Genomic DNA, 27,963 nt, shown 5'->3' with positions numbered 1-27,963 from the left:
GGACAAGTAAATAATAAATGGATTTTTTTTTTCTAATCAAAGGAGCAAAACTGCATTATTGCTTTTTCCCCATGAACTAAGCACTTTACATACCTCCAAGACAACAGTCCTTTTTCCATTCCTTCCTACAGATATCTATCTACAAAGGCTAGTGGTGTACACAGAAGTCATCTGGTTGTTTTTAAGGCAAAGTAGCAACCTAAAAGCTTTTCTTCCCTACTCTGTGCTGTCAGCTGCAGTCTGTGTAGACACCACCAGTTGTATTTTGGCTCTTCCTGTCTTATCAAATCTTGGATGCATGATATCTCATTTCCCCCGATCATTTTGACCAAAAAGCTGTCTGATATTTGGTAATGCTTTGAGAGACTGAGAAGGGGGTAATAAGAATTATATCTTAATTTCCTTGAGGAAGTTACTGGATTGGGATTAAATGGCAGACTTAGCATTGTGTCTTGAAATATGCTCTGCCGTGTGATACTTATGATGGGGTTAAAAATCTAATCTTTTGTTTGAGGAAAGCTTCTTATATTTGTTTCCCCTTTCTCCCAGCATTTCATAGAATTCTTTTGATCTGTTCTTGGTCATTTATCACACACCTGAAGCATAGACTGATAATCTCCCGTGTGATTTGTCATTAAACACTTATTCCAAGTAATAAATGGTTTCTGTGCGTTCATCTGAGAACAATCGTGGGGTTTTTCCTCCCATTATTCAGCGAAAAAGGTGAGAGTGATCCGGTTATCGAAGTGCAATGGGATCCTCTTAGTGGATGGCTCGTAGTAAATGGTTGTACTACCAGCTCGAATTTATCATCTTTTGTGTGAACCGCAACGATCTTGCAAAATGATACCTTGTGATGCATCGTTGAAGTTCACATAAACTGCTACTGAAAGCCCTGCAGGCCAAGGGGCGCAACAGTCACAGAGAGAAGGTGATAACTTGGTTAAAAAAAAATTGTAACAAATACTCTGTGAAATTCATGGAAAACTGAGTTTCTGAATTCCAAGTGCGTGTTCACATCGAGTAGTCTGCTGCTGAAAGTCAGAACTGTTGATGTTACTACATTGCTGTTACGAAACATCACTGCATCTTTTGAAGTGAGAACACTTAAGCTACAAAAGTTGATACAAAATATCTCATTAGTCCCCTTGTGTATTCTCATCACTGATTACATGCAGCCTTGGAATTAAAATTGAAATGGTTATGTGCTTCAGCATTGTGGTCTTTCAGATTGTGGGTCTTGAATTAACCCATGTGGTTAAGGAATAAAATCTACATAAAGCTGAAACTTGTGATGAAACAGCAATTTTAAACAGAAGTAATTTCATTTTTTTTTTTTAAATGATTGTAGGTGGTAATAAATTGTGCCATTCCGAAAGGGCTGAAGTACAATCAGGCTACACAGACCTTCCACCAGTGGCGTGATGCCAGGCAGGTGTACGGTCTGAATTTTGGCAGCAAAGAAGATGCCAATGTCTTTGCAAGTGCCATGATGCATGCCTTAGAAGTATTAAATTCACAGGAAGCTGGTAAGAGTCTCTTAAGTACTTTTTTTTTTCTAAGATTGTTCAAATACAAAAGTGGAAAAAATTCAATGATTATGTGGGAAAGTCAATAAATCTTGTTTCTAATCATGATTCAGCCTATAGGCATTTTAATTATTTGGGTGTTTTGTCTAACTAATTACTGCTTCTTAACAGTGATTCTCAACTGCACTGCCATCCCTGTAAATGCAATTTCTAGCAAGTAAATCAATTTTTGTATTATCTATTACCTATAAAAACTGCTGCGTTTGCCTTTTTTTTCTTTAAGGAAGCAAAACCAAAAGACCTGACCAAGAAAGATGTACCTTGTAATTAGGATACTTTTCGGGATTTCTAGAGTCATCCAGTGTTCTTATGGTGTGTCAGTATTCTTGCTTCTCATTGATTACTGATTTATTATAAAATTAAGAGGTTTTTTCCTCCAAACTTTGGAATTCAGGTCATCCTCTTTGGCAGTTCTTACCATAAAGTTTTCTAGCTTGGAGACCTTAAATCCAGGGGTAACCTTCAGATGAGCACATAAAATTTAGACAACAGGTCTGTCATTTTATCTGTTTGAAGGCTGGGGTGACATAGGGTGTAAAACATTGGTGGAAAAATTAGTTGCTTTCAGTCTTCAGGTGATATCTGTAACATATTCTAGGTAGGCTCTGCAGCAAATTGATCAGTATAACACTGTGATACACACACAGGGAGTTTTTCTTTTAAAAGACTAAGAGTCCTTTGTGTTCTTGTAACCAAATAGAATTCTTTTGTCCTCATTAAACTTTAAAGATTGCCCATGTAACAAGAGAGAGTTCTTCTGTACCGGTTTTCTTTCTCGTGTGTAGGAGAGGCTGTAGATAACTTTACTAGGGCTGTCTCAACTACAGCAAAAAAGGTGACTTTATCAAGTTGCTCTTTATTCTGGTAGTTACCTTTTGAAACTAAGCTATCTAGACCAAGGATGATACATTCTGCAGTGCTTACACTGTTATGCAACATATGAGGCCAAAATAGAAATGGTAGCTAGAGTTATGGGGTTTCTTTTTGCCTGCTAAAATAATCCTATTGTGATTCCTATTCTCCTACCATCAGCTGGGTATTTTCCTCTTGTAAATCCCTCAGTTCTTTCCCTAAGGATTACTCAGTTGTAAACATTTCATGCATTCTAACTGTTTGTCACCTCTCTCCTGGCCAACATTTGGGAACACATGAAGTGTTTGGTTTCTACTCTTTTAGTATAAAGTCTAAAAAGACCTGGTTGATGATAATTACCACAAGTTTGAGAGGTTTATGTTGTTTCCCATTACCTGTATTTGTAGAGAGTTTGATACACATTTCAAACCATGTGTATATGCATATATCCATATACATATCTTCATAATTTAGTTTAACTCCTCATAACACTAAAACTGAGCTACTACAGAGGCTGAAATGACATGGGCAGGCATGACAGTGCTCATTTTTTGGTCAGCGTGTCTTCATGGATTGTTGTAATTTGCCTAATCCTAATTCTCTTGCTGCTTATGCAAAGTATATGTGGGCTAACAGCTGCGTTGATATATTTTTTCAGTAGCAGAAGTTTTACTGAACTAAGGTGCCACTTCAGTTGGAGTTTGTCTGCTTCATTCACTTTAAGACCAGTTAATCTCTGATGATTGGTTGTTTTGTTTTCAGGCAAATTTTGAAATGAGAGTTGAGTATGACTGTAGTATCACAGCCCAGGTGCTGGCTACAGTGCTGTCATCTACCGGGTCGTTCTTGACAGTTTTGAGGTGTAGCTCTGACAAGGACGTGAATTAAGTTGTGCAATTATGTCTGAAAGTGACTGATTGTAACCTTTAAGTTTTCTGAATTGTAAGGTAGTCACTTTGTTTCTCCTTGTGATTTGTCTTGGTAGCAGCAGAAGGTACAAGTCAAAATGCGTTAATTAGCTGCATCGCAAGCTAATGGTGGGCACAGGAGATAACTGTTCTTCCCTAGCCCCTGTCAGCCAAAAAGGACTGTAGTTGTTTAAGATTAGCTTTTTTCTGTCACACATAGGTGCTCTTAAGCTTCCATCAAGATGAAATAAAACCAAAGCTTAATTATTAGCATGGTTTTCAGCAGATGTCTGAAGATGAGTAGTTTAGCACTGCTGCTTTTAAAAAAAAATCCTAGCTATGCACATAGGATTGCTCTGTAAGCCTGGTAACATTTCCAGAGAATATTTAAAGATAATGTTCATAATGTATCTGTGTTAGAATACTGTCATCAAGTGTTCCTAAGTTTTATCGGCTGAGAGGTTTGTCTTATATGTATGCTCTACATATGTTAATATGCATGATCTACATATTTTCTGACCTCTATCAGTGTAAGAATTAAAAAAGATCAAGTATCTTTCTAAACATGCCTGCTTCAGTATTGGAAATGGGATACTGAGTAGCTTACAGTTTAGGATCAAGCTAATTGGACTCCTTGCTCAAAGTTTAATGCATTTCTTCTCTCTATAGTTGATATGATTTCCTAAAAGTGTAGCTAGAAATGAATCCTTGCTGTTAATTTTTCCCACTCCAGCATCTCTGAAATAGCTGAATATTTACTTACATGGGTCACTGGCTCTGAGGCTTTCATATTAGCTCTAAATTTTAGAAAATAGATTGCAACTTCCCTTCTTTTATAAACAAATTAACCTTTTCTTTGGAAAGGTATTGGGAGGGTATATGTTATAAATGTGTGAAGATCAATGCATAATATATTGATAATTTTGTTTCTTTCAATTATCTGCTAGGATTTTAAGACTTCTAACACATGCAGTTGGTATTCTGAAGATACTGCTTCAAAATCTGTACTTAAAGAATTCAAAAATCTGTACTTGAAGAGGACAACTTGTCTCTAATATTTTAAATAAATTGCTGTATTTTCTAGTGTATGTAATATAGCATATAGAGCCTTCAACTCAAGTAAAATAAATGCTATATAGGTAACTTTCCTTTTACTGTAGAATTGCTTACAGTTGAAGTTTGATTCTTGCAGTATCCTTATTTTCTGCTTTGTTTTCTCACTGGTGATTTCTTTTATTAGCTTGGTTATTCTATGTTGTATTTTATTCATAAAAGGAAAGCACTTTTAATGTTAGCTGAGCCTACTATTCAGAAATTCATAAAGCTGTAGATGAATTTTAAATTTTATGCAAGGGTTCACAGAAATCTAAATGACTTCTGAGGAATATTAAAGATTGTGCTGTGTACATCCTTTTAGTTTGCAAGTCAGCTGTTGGGTATGGCTCTCTCGCTCTTTTTAAAATAAAATTAAATCATGGTCTCCTTCTCTTGCATATATTTGAAAAATGTCATTGATCTTTGCTTGCAGTTGGCATCCTCAGCTGTTCTGCTGGCTGCTGGCAAAATTGGAGGTTGTTTAATTTAGGATCTCCCTCTAGTGGATCTGCCGAAGCTGAGGTGAAGGCACTGGGTGCCTGTACCCTGCTGAGCTCGCAGGGATGGGCTTTTCCTCGTTCTGTTGAGTTCAGAATGCAGAGTGAAAGTCTCTGAAGTTAAAGGCTTTACTGCAGCTGGCAATTTTCTTCTAAAACAACACTACAGGTTTGTCTCAAAGGGCTCTGAAGCGGTGGCTGCCTTGTCAGTGAAACTGTCTGAAATATTCTGCAGGTCTAGGTTTTTTTTCTTCCCCCTGATTTTCAGGGCTGATCATATGAACATCCTGACTTATATGCTTGAACTCTGCTTATTTTATTTTATGTAAAAATCAAAGTGTTTTAACTCTGCTCTGGTTTTAATAATTGCATTAGCTAGTAGCTGTTCAACCAGACACTATTTTCCTGCTGGCTAGTTGAGCAGATTGTAGGCCACCTGCAAATCCAGCAGAGAAAGACAACAACACAGGACTTTATTTTCTCCTGGAATTTTAAGGTAGACTACTATTACTACAGGTTCTTGCCTCATAATATTTAGAAGTTGTGTTAAAACTGAAGTAAGATTTCTTTCTGTTGCTCATTTGGGAAGATTTTGAAATACTTATTTCATTAAATGATTGTTTGGAGTTACACCTTCATCAAATGACAAGTGTGTGTTGTCAGTTTAAGAGGTCATTTGAAGAGGATTTTAGGCTTTAAGACTGAGTGCAATGAGTTCAGATATTCAGGTATTGGTCTTGTCTGATGCTGATGGCTCTGTGAAAGTTTTGCATTTAATTACAAGGAAAATATTCATATCTGCATTAAGTAGAGCTCAGTGTTGCAATCAGAGTGGCTCCAGAATGAGTAAACTGTCAATGAAGGGAAATTAGATGGCTGGGAAAATTCTCTGTGGGAGACAATGGATTATTTCTTTGAAGGAATAAGGGCAAGTAAGGGAAGTGTGCTCTGGGAGATGGGAGGAACAAAGGAGTATCATACTCAGTTTTGCTGCAGAAGTACCTAGATCAGCTGGAATTGGTGTTGCTTTGTGTGGCATCTCTCTTCAATCTCAGGAAAGCCTTGCTAAGGGAATGAGAAACGAAATATGAGATTTACATATGTGTAATTTGCATTTGAGGAGGTACTTGGAGTTGTTGGTTGCAGAAGATGAAAGCGTCGGAAGAAGAACTGAAGAATGTCATATAACCGTAAATAACCCTGTTCTAATTCTTATTACATGTACCTAAGATTCATGATGCTTTTTGTACTAATCTTTAGCAGTTAATATCGATTCTTGAAAAGATTTTGGAGTGTTCTGGATATAAAGGCAAGGATAGGAATGGCTTCAATGACGCTGTTGTAGTACTGCCTTAGATTGCAGTTTAATTCATAGGAAAATGGGGAGGAGGAAAAAGAAACAGTTTTTGTGTTTCCAGGGTCTCATTATTTTGTTCATCTAATCTTGGGGAAAAAAGCTCCTGTGGTTCAAGTTATTTGAATTTCTCTTTAATTATTAACTCTAGAAGTTAGGTTGTCCAGTTATTAAATAAAAAAACTTTTATGGGGTAAAGATGCATGCTTTTTCCATGACTGTATCTGCAGTCCTTTTTCTTACAGCAGAGATAGTTAATTAAATCCTTGCTGATAGGGGAATGCACTTATATTGTGGATTGAATAATTTAATATCTTTGGGAAATGCTAACAGAACCAAAAATTGGGGTTTCCTAATTGGAATATATGGAAAGACTGTGGAAGACTGAAATGAGAAAAATATATGCGGAGCTCGCAGGGGGATCTCAGATGCTTCTCTTCGTACTGTTTTGGTTCACGTCATGCTAAAACTTGTTTAGAGAAAAGAGAAATTCTACAGCAGTGAAGTAATTATGCTATACCTGTACTCTAAGCCAGCCTCTGGAGCAGGCTGTCAGCACTCCCTGTAAGAAAGAGAGTAACATGATGATATTATTACCTGTGTTGTCAGAAGTTGGATAATATCTCCATTTTTGCTAGCAAGATTTTTCCTTTCCTTTTAGATGTGGGATTGATTAAAGAAAAAATTTTGGTAGTTTCTAGATTTTTATAATAGCTAATCCTGATTAACTAATCCTAATTTATATGCCAAAATACTGACCAAGAGGAAGTTTTAATTATTTATTGGACAAAGTACTTCCTTTTTATTTTAATTGCAGTTAAGATTATTGAAAGCATCATCAGTGTTGGTTGTGGTATTTAGAAGTGAAGAGAGAGTTGCTGAGTTTTATGAACTCTTAAGGGTTGCCTGTATGATGTTTCTGATTTCCATGGTTCTTCAGAATTAGTGGTGTATCACATGAAAGCATTTAATTTTTTTTTTAGGTGAACAAAGAATTTAATTAAAATTTGGTAGTTGGTCTAAACTGTATGGCAAATATAAATAGAAGTATATTAATTTGTGGATAAAGTTTTATTTAATAAATATTGGGGAATGTCAATATATTTTACTCTTGAGAGTTCGTATTGTTGTCTTAAAAATATTCCCAGTAGAAGTTGTAGATAGATTAAATCTGCCTTTTGGGAACAGGGTGTTCTCATAAAAATCATGAACATAGTTGTGGAAATACAGCTTTGTTAAGCTCATTTCTGTAGTATTATACACCAGTAGTGACAGTCATCACCTATAACGTTGCTATTTAAACAAATTTTGTCATAACGGGGTGGTGGTGGTGGGGAAATAGTAAATATTCCACAGTAGATGGTACTGATATATTTTATTTCAATAATTGCTATTTTAAGTTTGTGATACTGTAGCTTCTTTAAGCAACTGTAGTTCTCTGCTGCTGAAGCTTTGTCTCCCCCTGTATGAAAGGATGGCAGAGGGAAACTAGAAGCCTGCTGAAGGTCACCCAGCACACTGGTGCTGAGCCAAGCCTGGCACCCAGGTTATCAGCACCTGGTTTCCAAGGCACTGCCTGCACTGATAGGAGGCTCTGCTGGCATTGATAGGAGGCTTACCTCTACTTAAATTCAAATGTATTTTAATGAATATTTTTGTTATTCTTGCTGCCTCTTATTATCTTGATCAGGTAAAAGTACTTGTGGAGTGAAATGGAAAGTATTTCCTTTAAGTATAGAGTGATGACTAAATTAACTCAGTTGAAGGTACTTACAAAATGGTGACAGCATAAGAGGAAGGAGGTATTTGAAGGAAAGGGAAGTCTCAGCTGGAAGATGATTCACCCAATTAGAAGTACTAGAGAACAGTTTTGTCACTGGTTAATGCCCTAGTTTTTGGCCATCATAGTCTTGCATAATAAATCCGTAACACAGGTCCACGTCTCAAGGAGTGGTGTGGCTTTGTTTCTGCTGAAGGCTGGTTAGCAAGTCTCCCCAGACTTTGTTCTGTCATGTCCTAGAGCAGGACAGGCTCTGAATGGGAGGAGAAGGAGCTAGGGACAAGTAAAAGAAGGTACTTCACCATAATTGTTCTTACTACTCCCTGCATGGATCTCTGAAAAGCCTGCTTTCCATTTTTTTCAGAAAACATGTAAGCGTTTAGTGGAACACTTTTTTCTGTTTTAAGTTCTTATATTCTAAAACAGAAATACATCTTAGTGGCTGTGGCTTTGAACTCTTGCCTGTGGTCTTAGCTTAGCAGGAGTACTCAACCTATCCTTAATGAAAATTGTCTCTGAAGATTATAGTTAGTCAGTACAGTTACGTTTATATTATATACATGTATAAATAAACTTGCTGTTCACTTTCAGTCTTTGAAAATACTTTGAAAAGTCAAGTCATACTTTGATTTGGATATCAGACTGTATAATTGGAATATTGCTTAGTTTTGGCACTAACATGCTGAGAAAGGAAAGAGTAGAAACTCTTAGTTACTGAGTTATTTATATAAATTTTCTCTGGGGAGAAAGTAGAGATCTTCACCTCAAACTAAAATTCTCATGTGTGATAGTTGACCAGCTTTACTGGATCTATTAAAAAATTAGAGTTTTTTTCTTTTAATGCTCTACTCTGAACATTACAGTAATTGGAAGAATGAGGTTTTTTGTATGTTTGCTTTTTTGAACCCTAGGGCATGTGGGGTTCTGAGAAAGATTTGACATGATGTCCCCACAAAAACCATTTCACCCATCCTTATGTTACCTAAGCCTGTCCAGCCAAATGAAAATATACATTGTAGCTCATTGTATAACTTGTAATACATGTATTGTGCCAATCTTGAACAGCAGATACCTGGGGTTTTTTAGGGCTACAGGAACCTTATGTCCTCAACGTCAGCCAGGTGCTATGTCAACACCGATAATATAATGCAGGTGACATTAAAAGAAGGGGGATAGTGTGTGGTGTGAAACTCCAAAACAGACAATGTGATTGAAAGACTGGAGGAATGGAGGAACCCAAAGGCATCGAGGGAGGAGAAACCACCTATTTCCGTCTCCAGTTTGCTAATTATGCCTTTATGGGCTTGTGCAACAGAAGTTGATTTGGCTTTCAAATGGAGATAGAGGTAAGATTCAGTTAGGGCTGAAAATTAAGGAGTTTGATAAACTACAACTCTGGTTGTGGTTTAAAAGGGTGGTGTTGAGGATGCCTAATTTGGTTAAAGCAGCCCCCAGCAGCCTGTTGTTCTCTGAGCTATGCCAGCATAATTGTCTGAGTGACTACATGAAGAACCAGAACTGGCTGTGATCTAGCTGGTAAAAATGCTTCATGCAGGCTTTTTTTCCCTGGGTTTTTAAAGATTTTTAGACTTCCCGTCCATCTCTCACCATGCAGTTGCCTGAACTGTCATAGAGGAAGGGTGATGTGATGCAAAGGTGAGAATAAGCTGAAAAACAGAAAGCACTGAAATTGGAATGGCTGCTGAACAAATTAGTATGAAATTATATCCTCTGTCTGTCAGAGTGTGCTGCGGAGTGCACCATCTGTGCTTTCTTTAGAAAAAGAAAGATGTTAGGTTTTCCTTAAAACTCAGAATGAATAGACTATTCAGCCTCATCTCTTACTTGGCTTGTACTGGTTTCTGAAGATTAAGTGACCCTGTAGAAAAATCAGACTTTTTTTCCAGGCAGTATCTGTGAGTTTTTCTCTTGGGACTTGATTTTTCTGAAGTATCTTGAAGTGTTCAAAAGCCTCTGAGAAAGCTTTTTATTAGCTAGCTACTGCTTATTTAAGTAAGCAGTACTTTAAGGCTTATTACTTACCCCACTACCCAGACAAAGAAGTGATGGTCTTTGCTTGCTGTAATAAATTTTCTCAGATAAAATGTACTTTTCCACCTGGTATGTGCCTTTAACTTGCCCATATCCATTAACATGGTGGTTGTTAAGAATCTGTGCTTGCAGAGAGAAATTTGATGAGAAAACTGGCCAAATGATTTGGTAGCTAAACTTTACTTTCTTGAAAGCCTTTGGTACACTCAAATTGCTTTTCCTTACAGCAAAAATTTGTAAGAAATACTTACAAACTAGGTAACCACCAAGTTAATTGTCAGCAGGTGATTGTGTTCTGCTCTCTTGCATATACAACTATGAAGGAAGGACATCACTGGAGTAGGTTGGCCAAGTCAACTCTAACTTGGCTTGCTGATGGTTGCCTTCTGCAGAATTGACAATATGATTTTCTGGCAGATAAAGCTCTGGAACAAAGTCTGAGGCTACAAGAACAGGTTTTCTCACAGCTAAGTTGGTTGGAATAGCCAATGCAAGTGAGGCTCGATGGTGGGTTTCTGGAGGAGTTGGCTAAAAAGAGAGTGGGAGCACACTGGTAGAAAGGTTGTAGAGTGATGGTCCGTGTTCAGCTGCTGCATCATGATAATACCTTGTTCAAAAACCCCCTGTTAAATACTCTGAAAGATTAAATGGGTGGAAGCTTGAATTTCTTGTTTCTGCTGTACTTTCAGTACAGTAAATGGTTGGTAAATGTCCATAGTATGACTATTTGTTTTTATTTCTGTTCTTTGTTGTTGATTTTTAGGTCAATGTGTTTCATACTCAGAAATACGAAGGGAGTTTCATCATATATCTGATTCTTAAAGTGTTACTTGCAGTTTACACCTCAGGCTGTGAACCTTGACTTACTCCAAGCATTCTATTAGACGTGGCAAGCAGTAGTGGTGTATATGGCATCTCTGAGCAGCAGCACAGCTGCTCCTGGATTGTGTCTACTTGTAAAAGTCCATGAAAGGCTGCAGCATGGTGCAGGCAGCAAATAGCCCGGCTGCCTGGGAGCTGCAGTCATGGTTTTATGGACCTTAAAGCCTTCCACCTGTCACACAGGGGAGATGAGAGCAGGACGTGTGTCTTACGGAAGTTTTAAAGCTGAAAAGTTTTCCAGATGAGCAGTATAACACGTTATTACTTAGTGATAATTTAATTATTGATTATCATTGCAGTTTAATATTTTGCATTAAAAATAGTATCGATTTATATCTGCGGATATCTCTTGGAGATACTTGAAGCAAAAATAATACATTAAGGGCAACATCATGTCATTAGGTACATGCTGAAAAGAATAAATCAGGAAGATACCACCTCTGTAGTGCAATTTCTGCTTTTACCTTCCAGAATTAAGTTCCTACATTACTTTTTGACTGTAGGATACACAGATAATGTACACTTCTATAATTTTCAGGATTAATTGTCTTTATGACCACAGTGGACACAAAACTATGCTGTTCTGAGTAAATGAACCTTTTTGTATAGCCTTTAAACAGGGCACTTGTTTGCCTGTCCTAGATGTGTCAGTGTATAACACATGGTCTTTTCATGGGTTTGGATGACTTTCACAAGTTCAGATGGGAAACAAATTCTGCATTTTGGTATTTGATATAGGGGAGATCTCATTACAACTCCATCACTGTAACTAGTTTGGTGGAATCTCAGCAAGAAATTACTGTGTTGCTTTGGGATGTTTTCAGAATTTGATACATTTTAATCTTTTTTAATTCTACTTGCTTATAAATTCCATAATCTTAAGTGGAGCTATAGTCTAAATAATTTACTGGTTTAGTGCCTGTTTTTACAGAAATAATGCATTCTTGATCCCCTTTATTCCATTCCACACTTCATAATTCTTCATATCTGTTAATTCTTTGTAAATAATTCTGTGCTGTAAATAGACTTGAGAAAGATGGAAAAGTCATTTCATTTCTAAATATACACATACATATTTCATTTCTAAATGTACATATGCAGTTATTTGAAAGTTGTATGATTCAGAATTGCCCGTCAGTAAAAACTGAAGATGAATTTGCATGTCCTTCTCTTTTGCATCTCATGTGCTTAGCAGAATTCACAGTTTGTACATTGGTGATGTGCCTCTGTTCCTTTGGACCCAGTACTTTCCTATCCAAAAAAGAAAGTCTTTGATCCAAGTTGATGAGCTAAAATCTGAGTAAATTTTGGTGTGACCTGTAGAAACATACTTTATCTTCCTTCTCTCAATGTGGTGATAAGGTTCTGATGTTTTTTCTCTCCTGTTCTTTTTTTTTTTCCTTTTTTTTCCCTCTTCCCCTTTTCCAGTGTTCTATTTAGGTGAGTGTTTTAATTTTTTGAGCCCTTCCTGTTCCTCCAAGAGTATTTGTTCATTGTTTTAAGAAAATCTCAGACTTGGAGTGCTTTTCAAAGCTTTTGTCAAATTCCATCATATATAAAATCTGTTTTGCATTTCTGTGAAACCTTTCCATCCATGTGAAATAAATTCATTATGTAAATGCGTTAAGGTAACATTTGTTGCAGTTTTTATTTGCTGTATTATGTTTTTGAGCTTGTTTGGCTTAAAAGGCAAAAGTGAACAGTTCTTAAAGTCATGTGGGGGCTGGCCTTTTTCCTTGATTATGTGCTTTTTTGCATGGTAAAAATTCAAACCATTTTTATGGTCTGTCTTCACTTTTAGGTCCTACGTTGCCTCGACAGAATTCACAGCTTCCCTCTCAAGTGCAAAATGGTCCATCACAAGAAGAATTGGAAATCCAGAGAAGGTACGGTATTAAAAGTAAACAGCTGTTAAATTCAAGAAAGTGATACCTCCTAATGATGAGAAATTAAATGTCAAGGACTTATAATTACTCTCTTGCATTAGGGCAGCATTTGTATGCGTGTGGTTTTCCTTAGTGCAGCTCGACCATGTAAAAGCTTTGATTGTAGCTGATCCCTTGTTCGTGCTCTCCACCCATTCAAACAATGCAACTGCTATTGGCCTGTCAGGAAAGAGCTGAAGATCAGAGGGGAAGCCTTGGGAGGTTTCACTGCTGTCATTTTCAACCAGACTAATTAATTTTGCAGTGACTGTTTTGTCTTCAGTTTTTGACACACGCTTATAAAGAAGAAAGCAGCAAGCAAAGAAGGAAGTTTTAACCTTTAGAAGCAGAGAATTGAATCATCACAAATGACAGCTTTTCTTCCTGAATGTGGATGCAGTAGATCAGAACATTCTATTGGAAGTCTTGTTTGCCTTCGTCTGTATTACTTAGCAAAGAAACCTTCCTTTTCTACTTCTAGTGTATAAATTTATGTAACCTTTAGTTGTTTAAGTTTCAGCTGTAGCAGTGCTGGTTATATCTGTGCTGCCTTCAGCGAGTAGTCTGTGTTTCCCTGACCAGCTGGCACTTCTCCAAGCTAAGCTGTTCCCTGCAATGTGAAGCCACTGTACCCTGTCCTATGCCCTGTGGGATATTTTTCAGACCCATAGCATTTTTAACATACGGATTCTTTCCGTTCCTTTTAAAAATTGCTATGTATCAATGATGTGCCCAAGTTGTAGGAAACTCTGTAGTTGCCAGATTCCTTCATTTGTTTTGTGGCAATACAGGTTAATGCTGTAGATTTAGTGCATGGGATATGGGTATATGAAAATGGCAAAGTCTTGTAGGACAGTGCTGTTAGACTGGTTAAATGAAAACAGCAAGACCTTGGGCTGTCTCAAGCATACTGCCTGTGATGCAATCCTGGATTGTTTTACCATCAAAATACTCCCAGGAGATTAGCTGTTCCCTTCCTGAAGGGATGCTGGGAGACATTTAGGTCACATGCAGTACAGATGCAGGGAACAAGATCCTTGGATAAATGGGAGGTGGTCCAGACTGATGGTGTAAACGCACCTAATAGCTTTCTGTGGTAACTGGAAAAATGCTTAAACATGTTTGGGTCTAATTGGCACTGAAGTTTTTTCTGTGTTGATATTTGGCACTTAGTTTGTTTATGAAAAGGTGAGCAGAAGCAGATTGCTAATTTGGGAATAATTCATATTATAGGTTTGATAAACTAGTAACTAAAACATATTGAACAAAGTTTTGACATCAAAATTGGTCATACTTGTCTGTCTTTTTTCTACAGTATGTTCTTATTCTGAGCTGGGATCACATTATCTGAAAGTTACCTTGTTTAAAAACAAATAGCAAGAAGCTCATTACAAATTTGTCTGTTTGATGTACTTATGTACAAGTTTGCTGTCATAGTAAAGGTCTTTATGTCACTTCTTTTGACAGACTTTTAAAAAGCTTTTTTTCTTTAGATATTTTTTTCTGTTCTATATTAGTGGCTTTTAGTATTTTTATTTCTTGTCTGTTCCTTTAGAAGGCTGTATTAACTGAAATTTCTAATGCTGAAGTATTTTTCAGAGTAGCATTGTAGATAGGCATCTCTTCAGGAAGAAGTGCTGCCCTATATTAAGAGCTCTGCAAGTCTCTTTAAATTTTTTGTATATAAAGAACATATTATCAGATGGCATTCTTATGGCTTCATTTCTCATTTGATCAGTGTGCTCTAATTGTTTTCATCTAATGTAATGTCCTCTTTGAAGTCTGGTCCTGGTTTTGATTTGTTTTTTCCCTAAAAGAGGATGGAGCTCTGGAGTGTTTACTCATGCTGCCAGCCAGATTGTCTGTGGAAAGACTATTGACGTTGTGTCATTAAGCTTTAGAAGAACATGTAATTTTGTTAAAACATTTCACAAGTGCTTCTTCAGTCTTGTTACTGCTGTAACTACATGGTTTTAATGAAGGTCAATTAACTCTAAGCTCGAACTTCTCTTCCGTACTGTCTTTCAGCTTTCAAACTGTAAGAGCAACAGACTTACTCCCATAATGTAGAGAGTAGTAAATAGTTGGGAAAAAAGGTTTAGGCATGTACTACTTGTGACATATCTATGAGTGACATTTCCAATCTCAGAAAAGGGTAAAGGCAGTGTGGGCAGAATTGAATCCTGTGGGGAGCACTAAGGCTACAGGGAATGCAAGAAATGGGAATAAATGTTACTGCGTAGGAAGGAACATGGGGTTTGTGATGGATCAAGAGAAAGGCAGGCTTTGCTAAGCCTATGGCTTGTGGAATATGTGTCTGTTGGGTGGGGCTTTTCTTTAAAATGTGGCTTGATAATAGTTGTCTTTAAATGCTGTTCTCATATCCCTGCCCTTAGGTGTACCTGGATTTAGTAGTGTTTAACTGACTACCATGTTGAGTGCAGGAAAATATTTTTTGAAATTATTCTAAGCTAGAGAAAAACATCTGCTTGCATAAAAATTAAAGTTGGAAAAGGGACCCTGTGGAGGTCTAGTCCAACCCTCTGCTCAAAGCAGGACTAATTTCAAAGTTAAATTATGTGGCTTTTAGCTTCAGGGTTTTCCTAGGCAGAAATAGAAACATTTCTTCAGAAGTATTTTGCCAAAGGACTGACCAGTGAAGAGTGGCATAATAAAGAGAGCTCTTCAACAGATCTGATGTTTTTTTCCTTTGCTTTTGTAACCAGTGTTCAAGAATCTTGGGGAAATTGGGAACTGAATTAGATAATCCCCAGCAAAAGTGTATTATTTTGGTTCAAAGAATCTTTTCTATCTTAGAAAGGATTTAGATGCCTTACATTTTAAGTAGAAGTGCTAAAGTAGTAATATTACTTTGCTTATTTTGCTGCAGAGCTTCTTACTTGGATGCTTGTATTGCTTACTGTGCAGTGAGACAATTTCTAAAGCTACAAGGACCAGATGTACGATCTAAAACACCAAGGTTTTTATGAAGCCGAGATTACACATGAGGTGTAATAAAGTAATTTTGTTTGGTGAATTGTAACCTTTGTTACTCTCTTTTAAGAAACCTTAACACATGACTTATGCTTTCCCTTTCAGGGAGTACTTGAAGTTAACTGTAATTTTCCTTAACTTGCACTCACTCAACTACAGTAATAACAAGCTTTAAAACACTCCAGCTTCTATTTTTAATCCTAAAAACTGAAGGGATATTTTGTTATATGTGTTGTTTTACATTTTGTCAGCGTGGTAGTCAGGCAGTGTTTATGAATTCCACTGATTGATAATGAGCCAAGTTGAGTTGACATATGTATTTGTTAATAACTTCAGAGTTACTTAATGTCAAACACCATTTTAAAATATAAGATTAGTTCATGGCATGCTTGTGTGTGCTACTCGTGCATGTAAATTTACCTTCTCTTCAGACATGGTAAATATATTGTCAGGAATATGAGTCATTGGGTTGGTATCTGATATGACACTTGGGAATTTAATGAGTTAATGTTTATAAATAACTTCAAAATCATCACCGCTTCATAAATAAAGAGACCAAGAACACCAGAAACAGAGGAACTGTATAGATAGTAAGGAATAATGAAGGTATACAAGCCTCCTGTTGTCCTTCAGGGACGTAATGGACCAAAACTTGACCGAATTCTTTCGTAAGTACTCAAAAATGTTAGAAGCTTGCAAAACGCAACAGCAGAATATTGGGGGGGAGGTTGTAATTGTTAACTACTTCAGATTTGCTTACAATTTTAGTTTGTTTTGTGGATTGGGTCGACTGTTAAAGAAAAATTGGTGTGTGACTGCTAGAAAATAGCGTTGATATGGTGTGATGTTTTCATAACATCTTGTGAAAGGCTTCTTAGTTTTGGATAGTGCAAGTTCAGAGGCTGTCAAGGGTAGCAATTTCTTATTTACCAATAGACTCAAAGGAAAGATATTTATTTTACAGATGAAAAATGTTTTTTCTGAGACTTTGCTAATGTTAATTTTTTAACTATGGTAAAAGAATTTTCCCCCTCCCTGTAATTTAGTAATTATTACATAGATAATTTCTGAGCTGTTTTGAAAACATGGACATGGTAAAAGAAAAAACCTTTATCCCACAATTCAGTAGTAATATAGCTATAGTAATTTGAAGAATGAAAGCTTGCCCATCACTTTCTGTGCCTGATAGCCTGGTGTCTACTGATTTCCCACAGCCTGTAATCTTTTCCTACTTAGTGGCCAGATGTAGTGTTTCCAGTTTTCCTTTGCTTTTGAAATTGTATCATTTATCCAACAGCTTATTTCAGGAAGCAGGATTTCTTTAAAAGGCATACGGATTGATTAGCTTATAACTGACCAGTCAGTTCTAACCTGAAATACACATATGAATAGATACAGTAGTTGGATTTTTGGTTCAGGGTTTTCAGAGTGGTCAGTAGAATACAGTCGTATGATTGTATTGTGTGCTGTACTTGTGACAAAATCTGCATGAAGTTTGCATCCCAGAGGCATGGTTTAGATGGAATTGCATACTAGGACAAGAGACAAAAGGAGACCAAAGCAAGACCCATCAGCTGGTTTTGTTTGTCATCATAAAAGGTTAATTTTTTTTTTCTTGCCCTCAAAAGTTTCTTGAGAACAGGGTTGAGTTTTGTTATAATAATGCTGGGTAACGTTAGTCTGTATAGCAGGCTGAGAAGAGCACTCTTCCATTAAACAGTCTTTTGACTCTGTTGACAAAGTTGCTTTGAAATCTTACGCTTTTTGAAAATTTTTCAATTCTATGGGGTTTTTTTTCTATTTAATGCAAAATGTGTCATTTGGATTAGAAACTGGTCTATATTTTTCCAGATTTTTAGTTATTGTGGTTCCCTTTTATGAAATTGTGTTCCAGTTGTACTCGCTGGAGTATCCCACTGAGAGGGAGTTGCCAATAAAAGTAGATTTTTCTACTACTGAGATTCTTATTTGTTTTTCTAAAATTGTATGTACACAGGTACCTTCCTGCAATCTGGCTTCTGCCAGGAAAGTTCAAGTGTTCTGTTAGTTTAGATGATATATTGAAAAGATCAAGGTGAGGGAAACTGGGCTTAATGAGCTTTGATCCAAAAGTATTAATAGATCCCTTTGTGTATTAAAATTCCTGTATCTAATAAAATGTTGTTGTATCTCCATGTCTTTATAGTGGTGGCTGGCTACTAGTTTTTGCTTGACTGATAAAAGCTGATTCTTAGTACTTGCAGCTAATGCATTTTGAGCTTATAGCATAAAAGCTTCTTGTTAAAACTTAAATCCCTTTAGATCAAGGAAATGAAAGCCTGTTAGTTTGACTTTGGTCCCAGATATGACATAGGATACTAAACTGGACACAGATAACATTTTCCTTTGCAGAAGCAGAAAGGCTGTTCCTGGGCTTCAGTAAAGCATTTAACGGATACCAAAAAGGAATTTCTTAGTTAATGTGGAAGAGAGAAGGATTGCTGTGGAGGTGTGTGGAGCATAAAAACAGGCATCAATGGGACCAGGAACAATCAAATTTGTTCTGATGTTTTGGTGAACAAAGCAAGTCCTTGATGCTGATGCGAAGGAGAGCAGGAGTTGGATGATCAAAATGGAATGAGAAATAGTTCATAGTAGGTGTTCTGTTTTTGGAGGGGGAAAGCACCAATCTGTAGACCATACCAGTGTATGGAGAAAATCGAATTGACAGTGGAAGTGTTACATGCAATGGTGATTAATCAGGAGAAAGCTGCCTGAACACTGGAAGTAGCTATAATGACCTAGATTTGCTCAGTGTTTCAAAATCATGATACATGTAGTCAGTTAAATGCCTTTATAATTTTGCATTAAATTGTGTAAAGTGTTCTTTGATACAAACTAAAAACAAAACAAAACCCCCAAAAATCCCAAACCGAAACCCCCCATAATTTGAAACAGTCTCACTTCTCACTGCTGTTTAAAGAACCAAAGACCCACACCACTGTTCAGACTGGCAGTAATTATCAGTTTCAGAGCATGTACATAAACTCATTTCACAAATCGTGGCCTTTAACAGTCAGACTTTGCAGATCTTCTAAGTTTCTGTTTCTTGCTCATTGTATCAAGGTGACTAGATCTTGTCTGGGTTTCTCTTACATGATGTGCATTATGCTCAGGTAGAAGCTGTGGGGGCTGTCTAGCACTTGAAAAAAAAAAAGCTAACTTGGTAAGAGTTTTAGAGCATATAACAAGAGTTCAGTTTGTAAAGTGAAGTTTGTGCAACTGAGATTGCTTAGGAAGATGCAAAGAGGTGAAATATTGATCACTTCTGCTGAGGTTGTTATTGGTGCATCAGTGTACTTTTTATTCATGAAGATTCTCAGTCTCTGTGGATTCTGCCTGTGTTTGATGTCCACACAGATTGTGTATTTCCAAGATTTAGGCCATATTTTCTCTCTGTAAATAACTTACGAAGTTCAGAGGGGTGGTGTGTGTTCATTCCATGGTACATAACGTGTAGGCATTGAGATACATATTCAGAAGGTTTGCGTGACCATACAGGAGAGTGAGCTCTGTGGTAAATGCTGAACTTTGGAGTGATGAATAAATATTTAATATTAACAGTGGAAGAGCAAATTTAATGTTAGGACTCTGTTTTTATTATTCAGATAAGTTCCTACAAATTTGAAGGGCCATAACAGACACTCTTTTCCTTTCCTGAACTTGTGCAGATGATGTTCAGGGGATTAAACCATTAAAAATCAAACTATCAAAATAACATGTTAAAATGCCTTTTCTTTTTTTATTTTTTTCCTCCCTATAAATGCTTTTAACAGTGATAAAGTAGCTTGGCTGTATCTACCTAAATTGATGTCCAGAGAGTGCATACGGTGCTGTGCAATAACAAGGTAGCTGCTCTTCTGCAGAGAACAAAGTGCTTCAGATGGAGCTGAGGTCACTCTGCATCTGGTCCTGGTGCCTCGAGCTCAGCCACGCATTGTGTAGCCTGTTTGCAGCCAGCTGCTCTGTTTGTGGCAGTGACTCAGTGGTGGGAGGAGGAGGGCCATCATGTGAGATGTATTCTAGCAAGTAGTGACTGTTGGATTAGATAATGCTATCTGTGCCCACATGCTGGGGCTTCCAGCATTTTAGAATAAAACTCAAAATGTTGCTGTCTTGTTTATTGCTCCATAGACTGAGGCAAGGTTAGAGGAGCTGGTGTAAGAGCTTGGAGCAGCCCTGAAAGCCTGGATATACTGAGACTCCAGTTTGAACAACTCAGTTGGTTTGGATTGATGAATCCAGGTTTAATTATAGCCGGGGTTATACACTTTAACATAGTAGTTATTCCTAGATTCCTTGTTTGTATTTGGTTATAAAACTTGAAAATAAACATAGTGAAGCACAGAATGAAAGATGTATACACTGCTGAATGCTTTCATATAATCACATTTGGTTTCTTATACAGAATGCAATGTTTTAAGCTAGCAGTAGTGTTGCCTTTTGGGTGTTATCCTTTTGTCTCTCTTCTGCCATACCATGTTTGTTTTAGAATAAGTAAAAGCACAAGCCAGAAACTACTTTTGGAAAAAAAAAAAACAAAAAACACTATGTGGGTGGGTTTTTTAGCCTGAAAATCTCCCCTCAATTGTATGATTTTTAATTCCATGTTATTTTTTTAAATGACTCAAATGATGGTTTTTGGTGTCCTCTTTTAATACATCAATCTTATTAGTGCTTTTTTCCTCCCCCGTCCTTCTTATTGTTGTTGTATCTTTAGGCAGACAAAACAGGGATAGTATTCTTATTGATCTTTCTGAGTGATTTGATGCCCTGCTTTGACATCAAGTTTTTCAGCCAAGAAAGAGTGGAATATGAAATTGGTGTGTACATAAATGATGACTAACAGCTGTCAAACACTATGTATTATCTATCTGCAGCTGACCTCTTCACTCAATGCAGCAATTACTTCAGTCAGGTCTGTTCCTGAAGATATTTTGTTTTCTGCAGGCTTTGCCTTGGATCTTTGTTTTCTACAGTGAGTTTTAAAATTAAATACTTCAAACCAGTTTCTGTTCATCTTGGAATGTCTATCAGCTCAGTGCCTGCTGAATTTGGATGTGATACAAAGATGCCTTTGTCTGTACTGTGCATGGAAATACCTCTGTTTTTAATGTATCTGGCTTTGTGGCAAGAAGCCTTCCAGGTTTGTGACTGAACTCTGTTATTGAGGTTGATATATGGGCTTCTCAGTGCAGTTTCCTATCATCTTTTTAGGAAAAAATTTAATGGTTTGATCTCACTTCCAAGAGCAAAGCAAGCTAGTGTTAGCATCCAGCAGATTTATGTGAATGTAAGGCAAAACTTTCATTTGAGGAAACAAGGTGACCTGCCAGAGCAGGCAGCTATTTGCTTTTGCAAGCTGTTTCAGCTCTGGATTTGTTACTCATAGATTTTTTTTCTCTTGGTGCCTTTGTGACAGCAGCTCTGTTTTTTGACAAAATGGGAGTTGCTTAATTTTGGGGTAGACTTGCTCTGGTGGAAGGACAGTCTTTCCACAAACTGAGACACTTGCAGAAACTCTTCTGCAGATGACCAAGATATGGAGGCTTAGATGTGAAAAGTGTTGCAGAAAAGGACAGTTTCTCTCTGGCTGTTAAGTCTGTTCTGATACAGAATATTGTTTTACCAGTTTCTTAATCTCTGTCAGTCATTTCATCTTCAGGAGCAGAAGTTAAAACAACCACCTCTTCCCTTCCCCCTCATCAGTATAGATCAAAAGATAATGGATAGTATTAATTTGAGAGAGCTTCCTGGTTGCCCATCACAACACACTGGGTTTTGAATGTAGTGGTGCTATGTCCTAAAGGCATAATAGAAAATGATCTCAATGTGCGTGTGTATTTGGCTTATTTTATATATCAAGAGCTGAGACAGCAGCACTTCTTAATTGTTATACCCTTTTATGATCTGACTCAGAGCAAGCAGGAAGGCTTTCTGTGTACCTGAGTAAGGAAATTAACTGCAATTGTATTTTGCAGTTGTCACGTAGGAGAAATTCTAAACCCTTTCACTATCACAGAGTGCACGTTTTTTTCAGCAGAGATGCAGGAGTGTGTGCTTCGTTCTCCTCATTGCATTTTTCTTCACGTGTTATTTCAATAATGTAGTTGTGCTTATGCTTGTCTGCCCAAGGAACTGCAGGATTTATGCTGATATTAAGTTGCAAGTTAGTATAGTAAATATGATTCTTTCTTCATCCTCTGCCAGTACCTCCCAGTATCTCCATAACTGGACAAAAGTATAAGGGGAAGAGGGGAAATAATTTTAAAAGCTGATGCAGTATTGAAGTAATCTAATATAAAAATAGCACAACAAAAAAAACCCAAAACAAAACAAAAAACCCAACCCAATATCCAAAACCTCCACCAAAACACCCTAAAGTGAAGTTTCCCAAGATGCTTTTTGCACGAAACTAGTTAAAAACCATAAAAAAAGCTTCATGAGTAGGATCTGTGATAAAGCTAGCAGCTACTCTGAATTTCTGAAGTTGACTCTCTGAATCTAAACATGTGTAACAGTACCTTGTGTGTGACTGACATGCTCTACAGTTTTGTAAATTAACTCTTAGATTTAGTAATCCACACTTCTAAAATAGTTAGAATCACATTTCCTTTGCATAACGAGCATTTCATTACCAGACAACTTTCTGGGACACTTTTAGTACCTCTTCATCTTTTTCAGAAGTCATCCTGGTGGCCAGATGCTGTGTGTTCTAAGGCTGAAGGATTTTCATATATTGCTTTCACAGTGTTCTTGAACTACCAGTCTTGACATTCAGACATACTTTAATTGATGTGTGATGACTCTTCTTAATCTAATACTGCTTTTGCCTAATATAATTTTGATCTCTGACAAAATTTTAAAATAAAATTATGCTATCTAATACTAACTGAACAAAACCAAGGGGGATTTAATGCAAGTAGGTATTTTGTTTTAAATAATCAAATGAGGTTTTAATCTTTTTAAGCAACAACTGTAACAGTTGTTAAGCTTAGTTTGTAGTTTGCAAAATTCTTCCTTGCTCATTAAGTTGTGTTAAAGCAGCTTAATTGCATTACTGGCACACTGATGTCTGACCTGTTCACCTTTTGGTTTGCTGTTCAGAAGGTTTGTTGAAATTGTTAAAATTACAGTAAAAATGTAGTGGGTTGTGAGGTGGGGAAGGGTGCAGGGGGCTTTTTTTGTTTGTTTGTTGTTTTGGTTTTGTGTGGTTGGGGTTTTTTATTTTTCTTGTTGACAAAGGGATGGTTCAGCAATGTATAATGAGAAAAAATTATGCTCAGTGATGCTGTATTTAATCTCCTATCTTGCTGCATGGGAATTTTATATGTTTGCAAGGTATTTTGCTGCCCTCTCTTGGTAGAGCATTTGTATTGTAAACAAAATGCTCAACTTGTTCATAATTTTTATTTGTACATTTCAAAAACTGGTTTTATACCTTTTATTTCCTGTAAAAATGGAAAATGATGATTCTTTTACTGAGAAATGAAGTGGTAAATACTGAGTCACTCAATATTTATTAAATAATCAGTATTATTTTATTCGAGTCCTGTGTGGATGAAAGTGGTTATCTCATTGCCTTTCATCTGTATCTCATTAGATAGCCAATACAATTTGATCATGTTGATTGCTGATTGAAATGTATTTTGCCTTAGATTAAGTTTAAACACTTAGGTGCATTTTGTTATGACACGAGGGTGTTGTGTGTCTTTATAGCTCTGTGAAGAGTAGAAGAACCCCAGGAAAGCTTCAGGAATATGTTAAGATGTATTAGGAGAATCAATGAATCCCAAACACACAGTTTGTTTTAGGCATAGCTACATCTTGAACTTTAGTTAAAATTGTTAAATGTAGCTAACTGCACACAGTTACATGCTATATAAAGACAGAGTATTCTTTTATATACACTCTCATCACCAATTCCCCTGTGTATCTAGTACATAATATACACACGTGCACTTACCCTGTCACTAGTTAGAAAGGCTTTAAGTAAAATCCTCTGGGCCAGGACAAACACCTGGAATACTTCCCTCTGCTACTCTCCCGTCTTCTAGGCATCCCTTGGTTCAACAGTTTCTTGTTCATGATGCCATTGGTTTTCTAAATGACTTCCCATGGTTGTTGGTTTTATTCTTTGGGCTTTTTCCTATTCTTTGGTTGAATCGCTCTGGCAAGGAGTTCCACAGCTTATCTACCTGATGTTCAGAGGAGCTCTTTTCTTTTGATCTTTGTTGTTATTAGTTGCATCAAATCTTTCCTCTCAGCTCTTTTAATAGGATGTCCTCATCACTCAGGATTTTGTAGAACTCCAGTTGTCTTTTCCGGAATGCAGAATTCCAACTTCTTTAATTATTTTTGAGTGGAAAGTATTTGGTACATTTGATCATAGTGTTGCTGCTCTTTGAGTCTTTTCAGTTCTGATGTTCTCCCCCTTTTGATGTGGGAACAGAGATTCAGGGTTTATGAAGCAGGATGGTGTTGTTTTCTGTACTGTTCTGTAATCCTTTCCTGATGTCTAGCATCTGGTTTATGTTTTTGAACAGAACACATCAATGAATGGATGTTGTCATAGACCTATGTGTTGTAACCCTAATATCTCCCTCCTGAGCCAATAGTCAACTCAAAGTCCAGCGTTTTGTATATGAATTTAGCAGATTTCCCCTCTCTCTCTCCCCTGCTTCACTTCAGTTATATCTCAGTTGAGTTTTATTCGCCAGGTTAGTTGAAGTTGGAAGATCCATCAGTAATTCTTCATAATCAACCATCATCCTTGCTACCCTAAATAACTTAATATTTTAAGCAGCTTAAAGAAGAGCACCTTACTGTTTCTTTTCCAGATTGCTTATGAAAATATGAAATAGCAGAGCTCTTCATATGACTTTATTGCAGAACTGCCTTGGTGATGCTGCTCATGTGTGAGGAGTGACCTATATTGAGGTTCTATTTCTATAAAGAAATGAAGAACTTAAGCAAAAGAAATTTTTTGACAGTTACTTGATGTGTTGTTAAAACCCAGTGAATTGATATCTTCTAGTATTATAAACTAAATACAACATGAAATGATTATAACCCCGAATGCCGTATCTGCATTTTAGTTTTAGGATGAACAGAGTATACATTTTTAGGTAGAATATGCTCATTTCTGGCAAATGAATGAAAAAGAATGGAGACAATAAACAAACCTGCTTTGGAGTCTGGTATTGTTGACTTAAGCTCTTTTTTTTCCCTAAAGGAGAGGTGAATGTGCACACATTTGTTGCTAAAAGGCTATTCAGAGCATAAGATGAGCAAGCTCAAGTTAGCTATGATGAAAAACCTGCTTTCCTTAAATAACAGATTTTATCTGAGGGGGAACAGAGCATATAGGAAAACTAGTTTTGCACAGTACAGAGCAAGCAAAAATGTAATGTGAAAAATACTTTAATATCTCTTTTGGAGCTTAGATTTCTGTGGTTTATATTACATTCTCTTAATATTTTATAAAAATCCTCTGCTGGTTCCAAATATGTATGGGTCAATCATCAGACTTTTTAGTGGACTTCAGAGGCTAAAAATCAAACATTTAACAAGCTGAATTGCAGCTCTGGTTTCATGGTGACTGCTATTACAGCTTTGTTATATGGGAGAGCAGGAGCTGAGGAAAGGACTGATTAAAGGAGCATAACTATTTTGCTGCTCCTGAGGATGGTGGGTAACAAGTTCAGTAGGGAAAAAGTCCTTTTGCTGTACATAACTCAAATTTTATTGCTCGTAGAAATTATGAAGTTTCAATATTTGTAATGTATTTTTGTTTATAAAGGAAAAACACTGGTCTGAAAAATGGGTGGACTTCAGTTGTAATAGTTCATGGGCTAGAGTTTCCAATTATGCCAGTATTTTCTAGGCATGAAAAGGAGTGAAACAGGTGAAGTTCCCTTCATTTTCAGAATTCAGTTTGTATGATTCTACACATTCAGTATAGCTTTGCCAGTGACATGTCCATGAAAATTGCCCAGTGGTGTAGTATGGAAAACATGTATCTAGCAGCTTGAGGTGTCAAAATTCAGGTCTCCTTTTTGCTTTGTAGTTAAAAGCTGGCTGTGCTTTGTATTTGTTGAGAAGCTCTCTTCAGTTTGCATCTGAAGCATGGAAGAAAAAATGACTGCATGATTTATATACAAGATATTTTTTTTTTTTTTTTTGGAAACAAGAATTCAAAGAGAACAACAACTTATAACATTTTCAGTGTTATGTCCTGACAGGAATATACTGGCCACAGCTGGGAGGAGGATGTACTTGTTTTTTGGTTTAGCAGCGAGTTATACCCAAGAGATGAAAAATCTTTAAAAATCAAAAAGGTGTATTTTAGCCAACTAGGAAGATTTATCTTAAAAACAAACAAACAAACAACCCAAAGAAAATGTAAAACAAGTTGAGGAGAAAGAATCAAAAAGATGATATATAGCTTTTCCCACTATATTTTTGCAGGAAAGTCCTTTCAGCCAACCCAGGGGCTTTGGCAGAGACTTGCAAGATTCCTCCTTACCCTTAGGAAGTTCTCTATATTTCCTCTGCCTGGCTTATACTTGTCTTCCCCCTCTCTGCTTTCCTTTGCAAAGACTCCCATGAGCTGGAAAACCTGCCAGCTCCCCGCAGTGTTTCCTTGGCTGCTGCACCCTGGATTTTCTTTGACCATGTCCAGTTTTCCCCTGCCTTCAGGGTGTTCTCATGTTGTTGCCAGTTAAATTGTATGTGTGCATAGTACCATGCAAGTGGAGACAGACATGTCTATGTTTTGATGCTTCTGTAAAATTTGGATAAATACTAGCTGACTAGTTAATCCAAAAAATATAATTTATGTGGGGGTGGGGTTTTTTAAATGAGTGTTTGTGTTATTACTGTTTCACTGTACTTTTATTCACTGCTTCGGATATAAAATACCATGCGAAGAACAAATGTAACTCTATATTTCAAACTGGGAAGATTGTATCAGTAAATTAGCAGCAGCAGCTTTCTATTCTTACTTCTTGAAAGCTGTTTCTCAGAATGTTCAATTAGTTAAGGGGAAATTGGATATGTGATTTTTTTTTTTACTGTAAACATAATAAAACTCTTATCCAGCTCAGAAAAATGACACATAGAATTAAGAATTTTATGTAGGTACAAATGCTGTGCTTTTGTTTTTGCTGGTGCAGAGATTGTTGGTTAGTTTCTCTTCTTGTCCTCTTAACAGTTGCTTCGTATTTCTGGTTTTCACTTTGCAGCTTAGTCTTTTTCCTTTTTTCACGATTGTAGACAGTTGCAAGAGCAACAGAGGCAGAAGGAGCTGGAACGGGAGAGGCTGGATCGTGAACGAATGGAACGGGAGAGGCTGGAGAGAGAGAGGCTAGAAAGGGAAAGACTTGAAAGAGAGCGCCTAGAGCAGGAGCAACTGGAGAGAGAACGGCAAGAAAGGGAACGGCAAGAGCGCCTAGAAAGGGAGAGACAAGAGAAGGAGAGGCAGGATCGAGAAAGACTTGAACGACTTGAACGGGAAAGGCAAGAAAGAGAACGACAAGAACAGTTGGAAAGGGAACAGTTGGAATGGGAAAGAGAGAGAAGAATTTCAAATGCTGGTAAGAATTTCAAAACCTGAGTGTGTTCAACTACCAGACTACTCTTTATGTGTTTTGGTGATGGAGTGTGAGAGAAGCAACAAAGGGCAGTGAGTACAGTTTTGTGACAACAGGCTTCTATTTGCTGGAATTCCTTTTTTTTTTTATGGCAAGAAGTCCAAGAGCTTTGACTTTCCTGTCATAATTTTCCATTAACCCTGAAATAAATTTTTTTGCACTATTTGCTCAATCCATTGCCGTACTCTGATTGCTTGAAGAACTTGAAGCATATTGGACGCCCTCAACATTGGTTAAAGTGTGATGAGTTAAATTTTCTAAATACCTTATCATTGCTTGCTCTATTCAACAAGATGTATTTGCAGTGCATAATTTGGAAAAAAACCCCTAAACATACCAGGT

General features: G+C 36.9%; 1 protein-coding gene across 6 annotated transcripts in view; it reads left to right on the top strand.

Moving 5' to 3' along the window:
* The window catches only part of ENAH (ENAH, actin regulator), an 87,192-nt gene that overhangs the window by 43,224 nt on the left and 16,005 nt on the right, over positions 1 to 27,963 (top strand). For 3 of the 6 annotated variants that reach the window (XM_027696638.1, XM_027696637.1, XM_027696635.1), the window contains exons 3-5: positions 1,352 to 1,529; positions 12,811 to 12,895; positions 27,245 to 27,564. In XM_027696638.1, the coding sequence (XP_027552439.1) occupies positions 1,352 to 1,529; positions 12,811 to 12,895; positions 27,245 to 27,564 (583 nt within the window). Of the gene's footprint in view, positions 1 to 1,351; positions 1,530 to 12,437; positions 12,450 to 12,810; positions 12,896 to 16,494; positions 16,597 to 27,244; positions 27,565 to 27,963 lie in introns of those variants that run through there. The other 3 variants (XM_027696633.1, XM_027696634.1, XM_027696636.1) reach the window with 2 other exon arrangements.

Source organism: Neopelma chrysocephalum, unplaced genomic scaffold (assembly GCF_003984885.1).
Source record: "Neopelma chrysocephalum unplaced genomic scaffold, ASM398488v2 Primary Assembly neopelma1_108, whole genome shotgun sequence".
Classification (NCBI taxonomy): Eukaryota; Metazoa; Chordata; class Aves; order Passeriformes; family Pipridae; genus Neopelma; species Neopelma chrysocephalum.
This window is presented reverse-complemented; position numbering and strand designations above follow the sequence as displayed.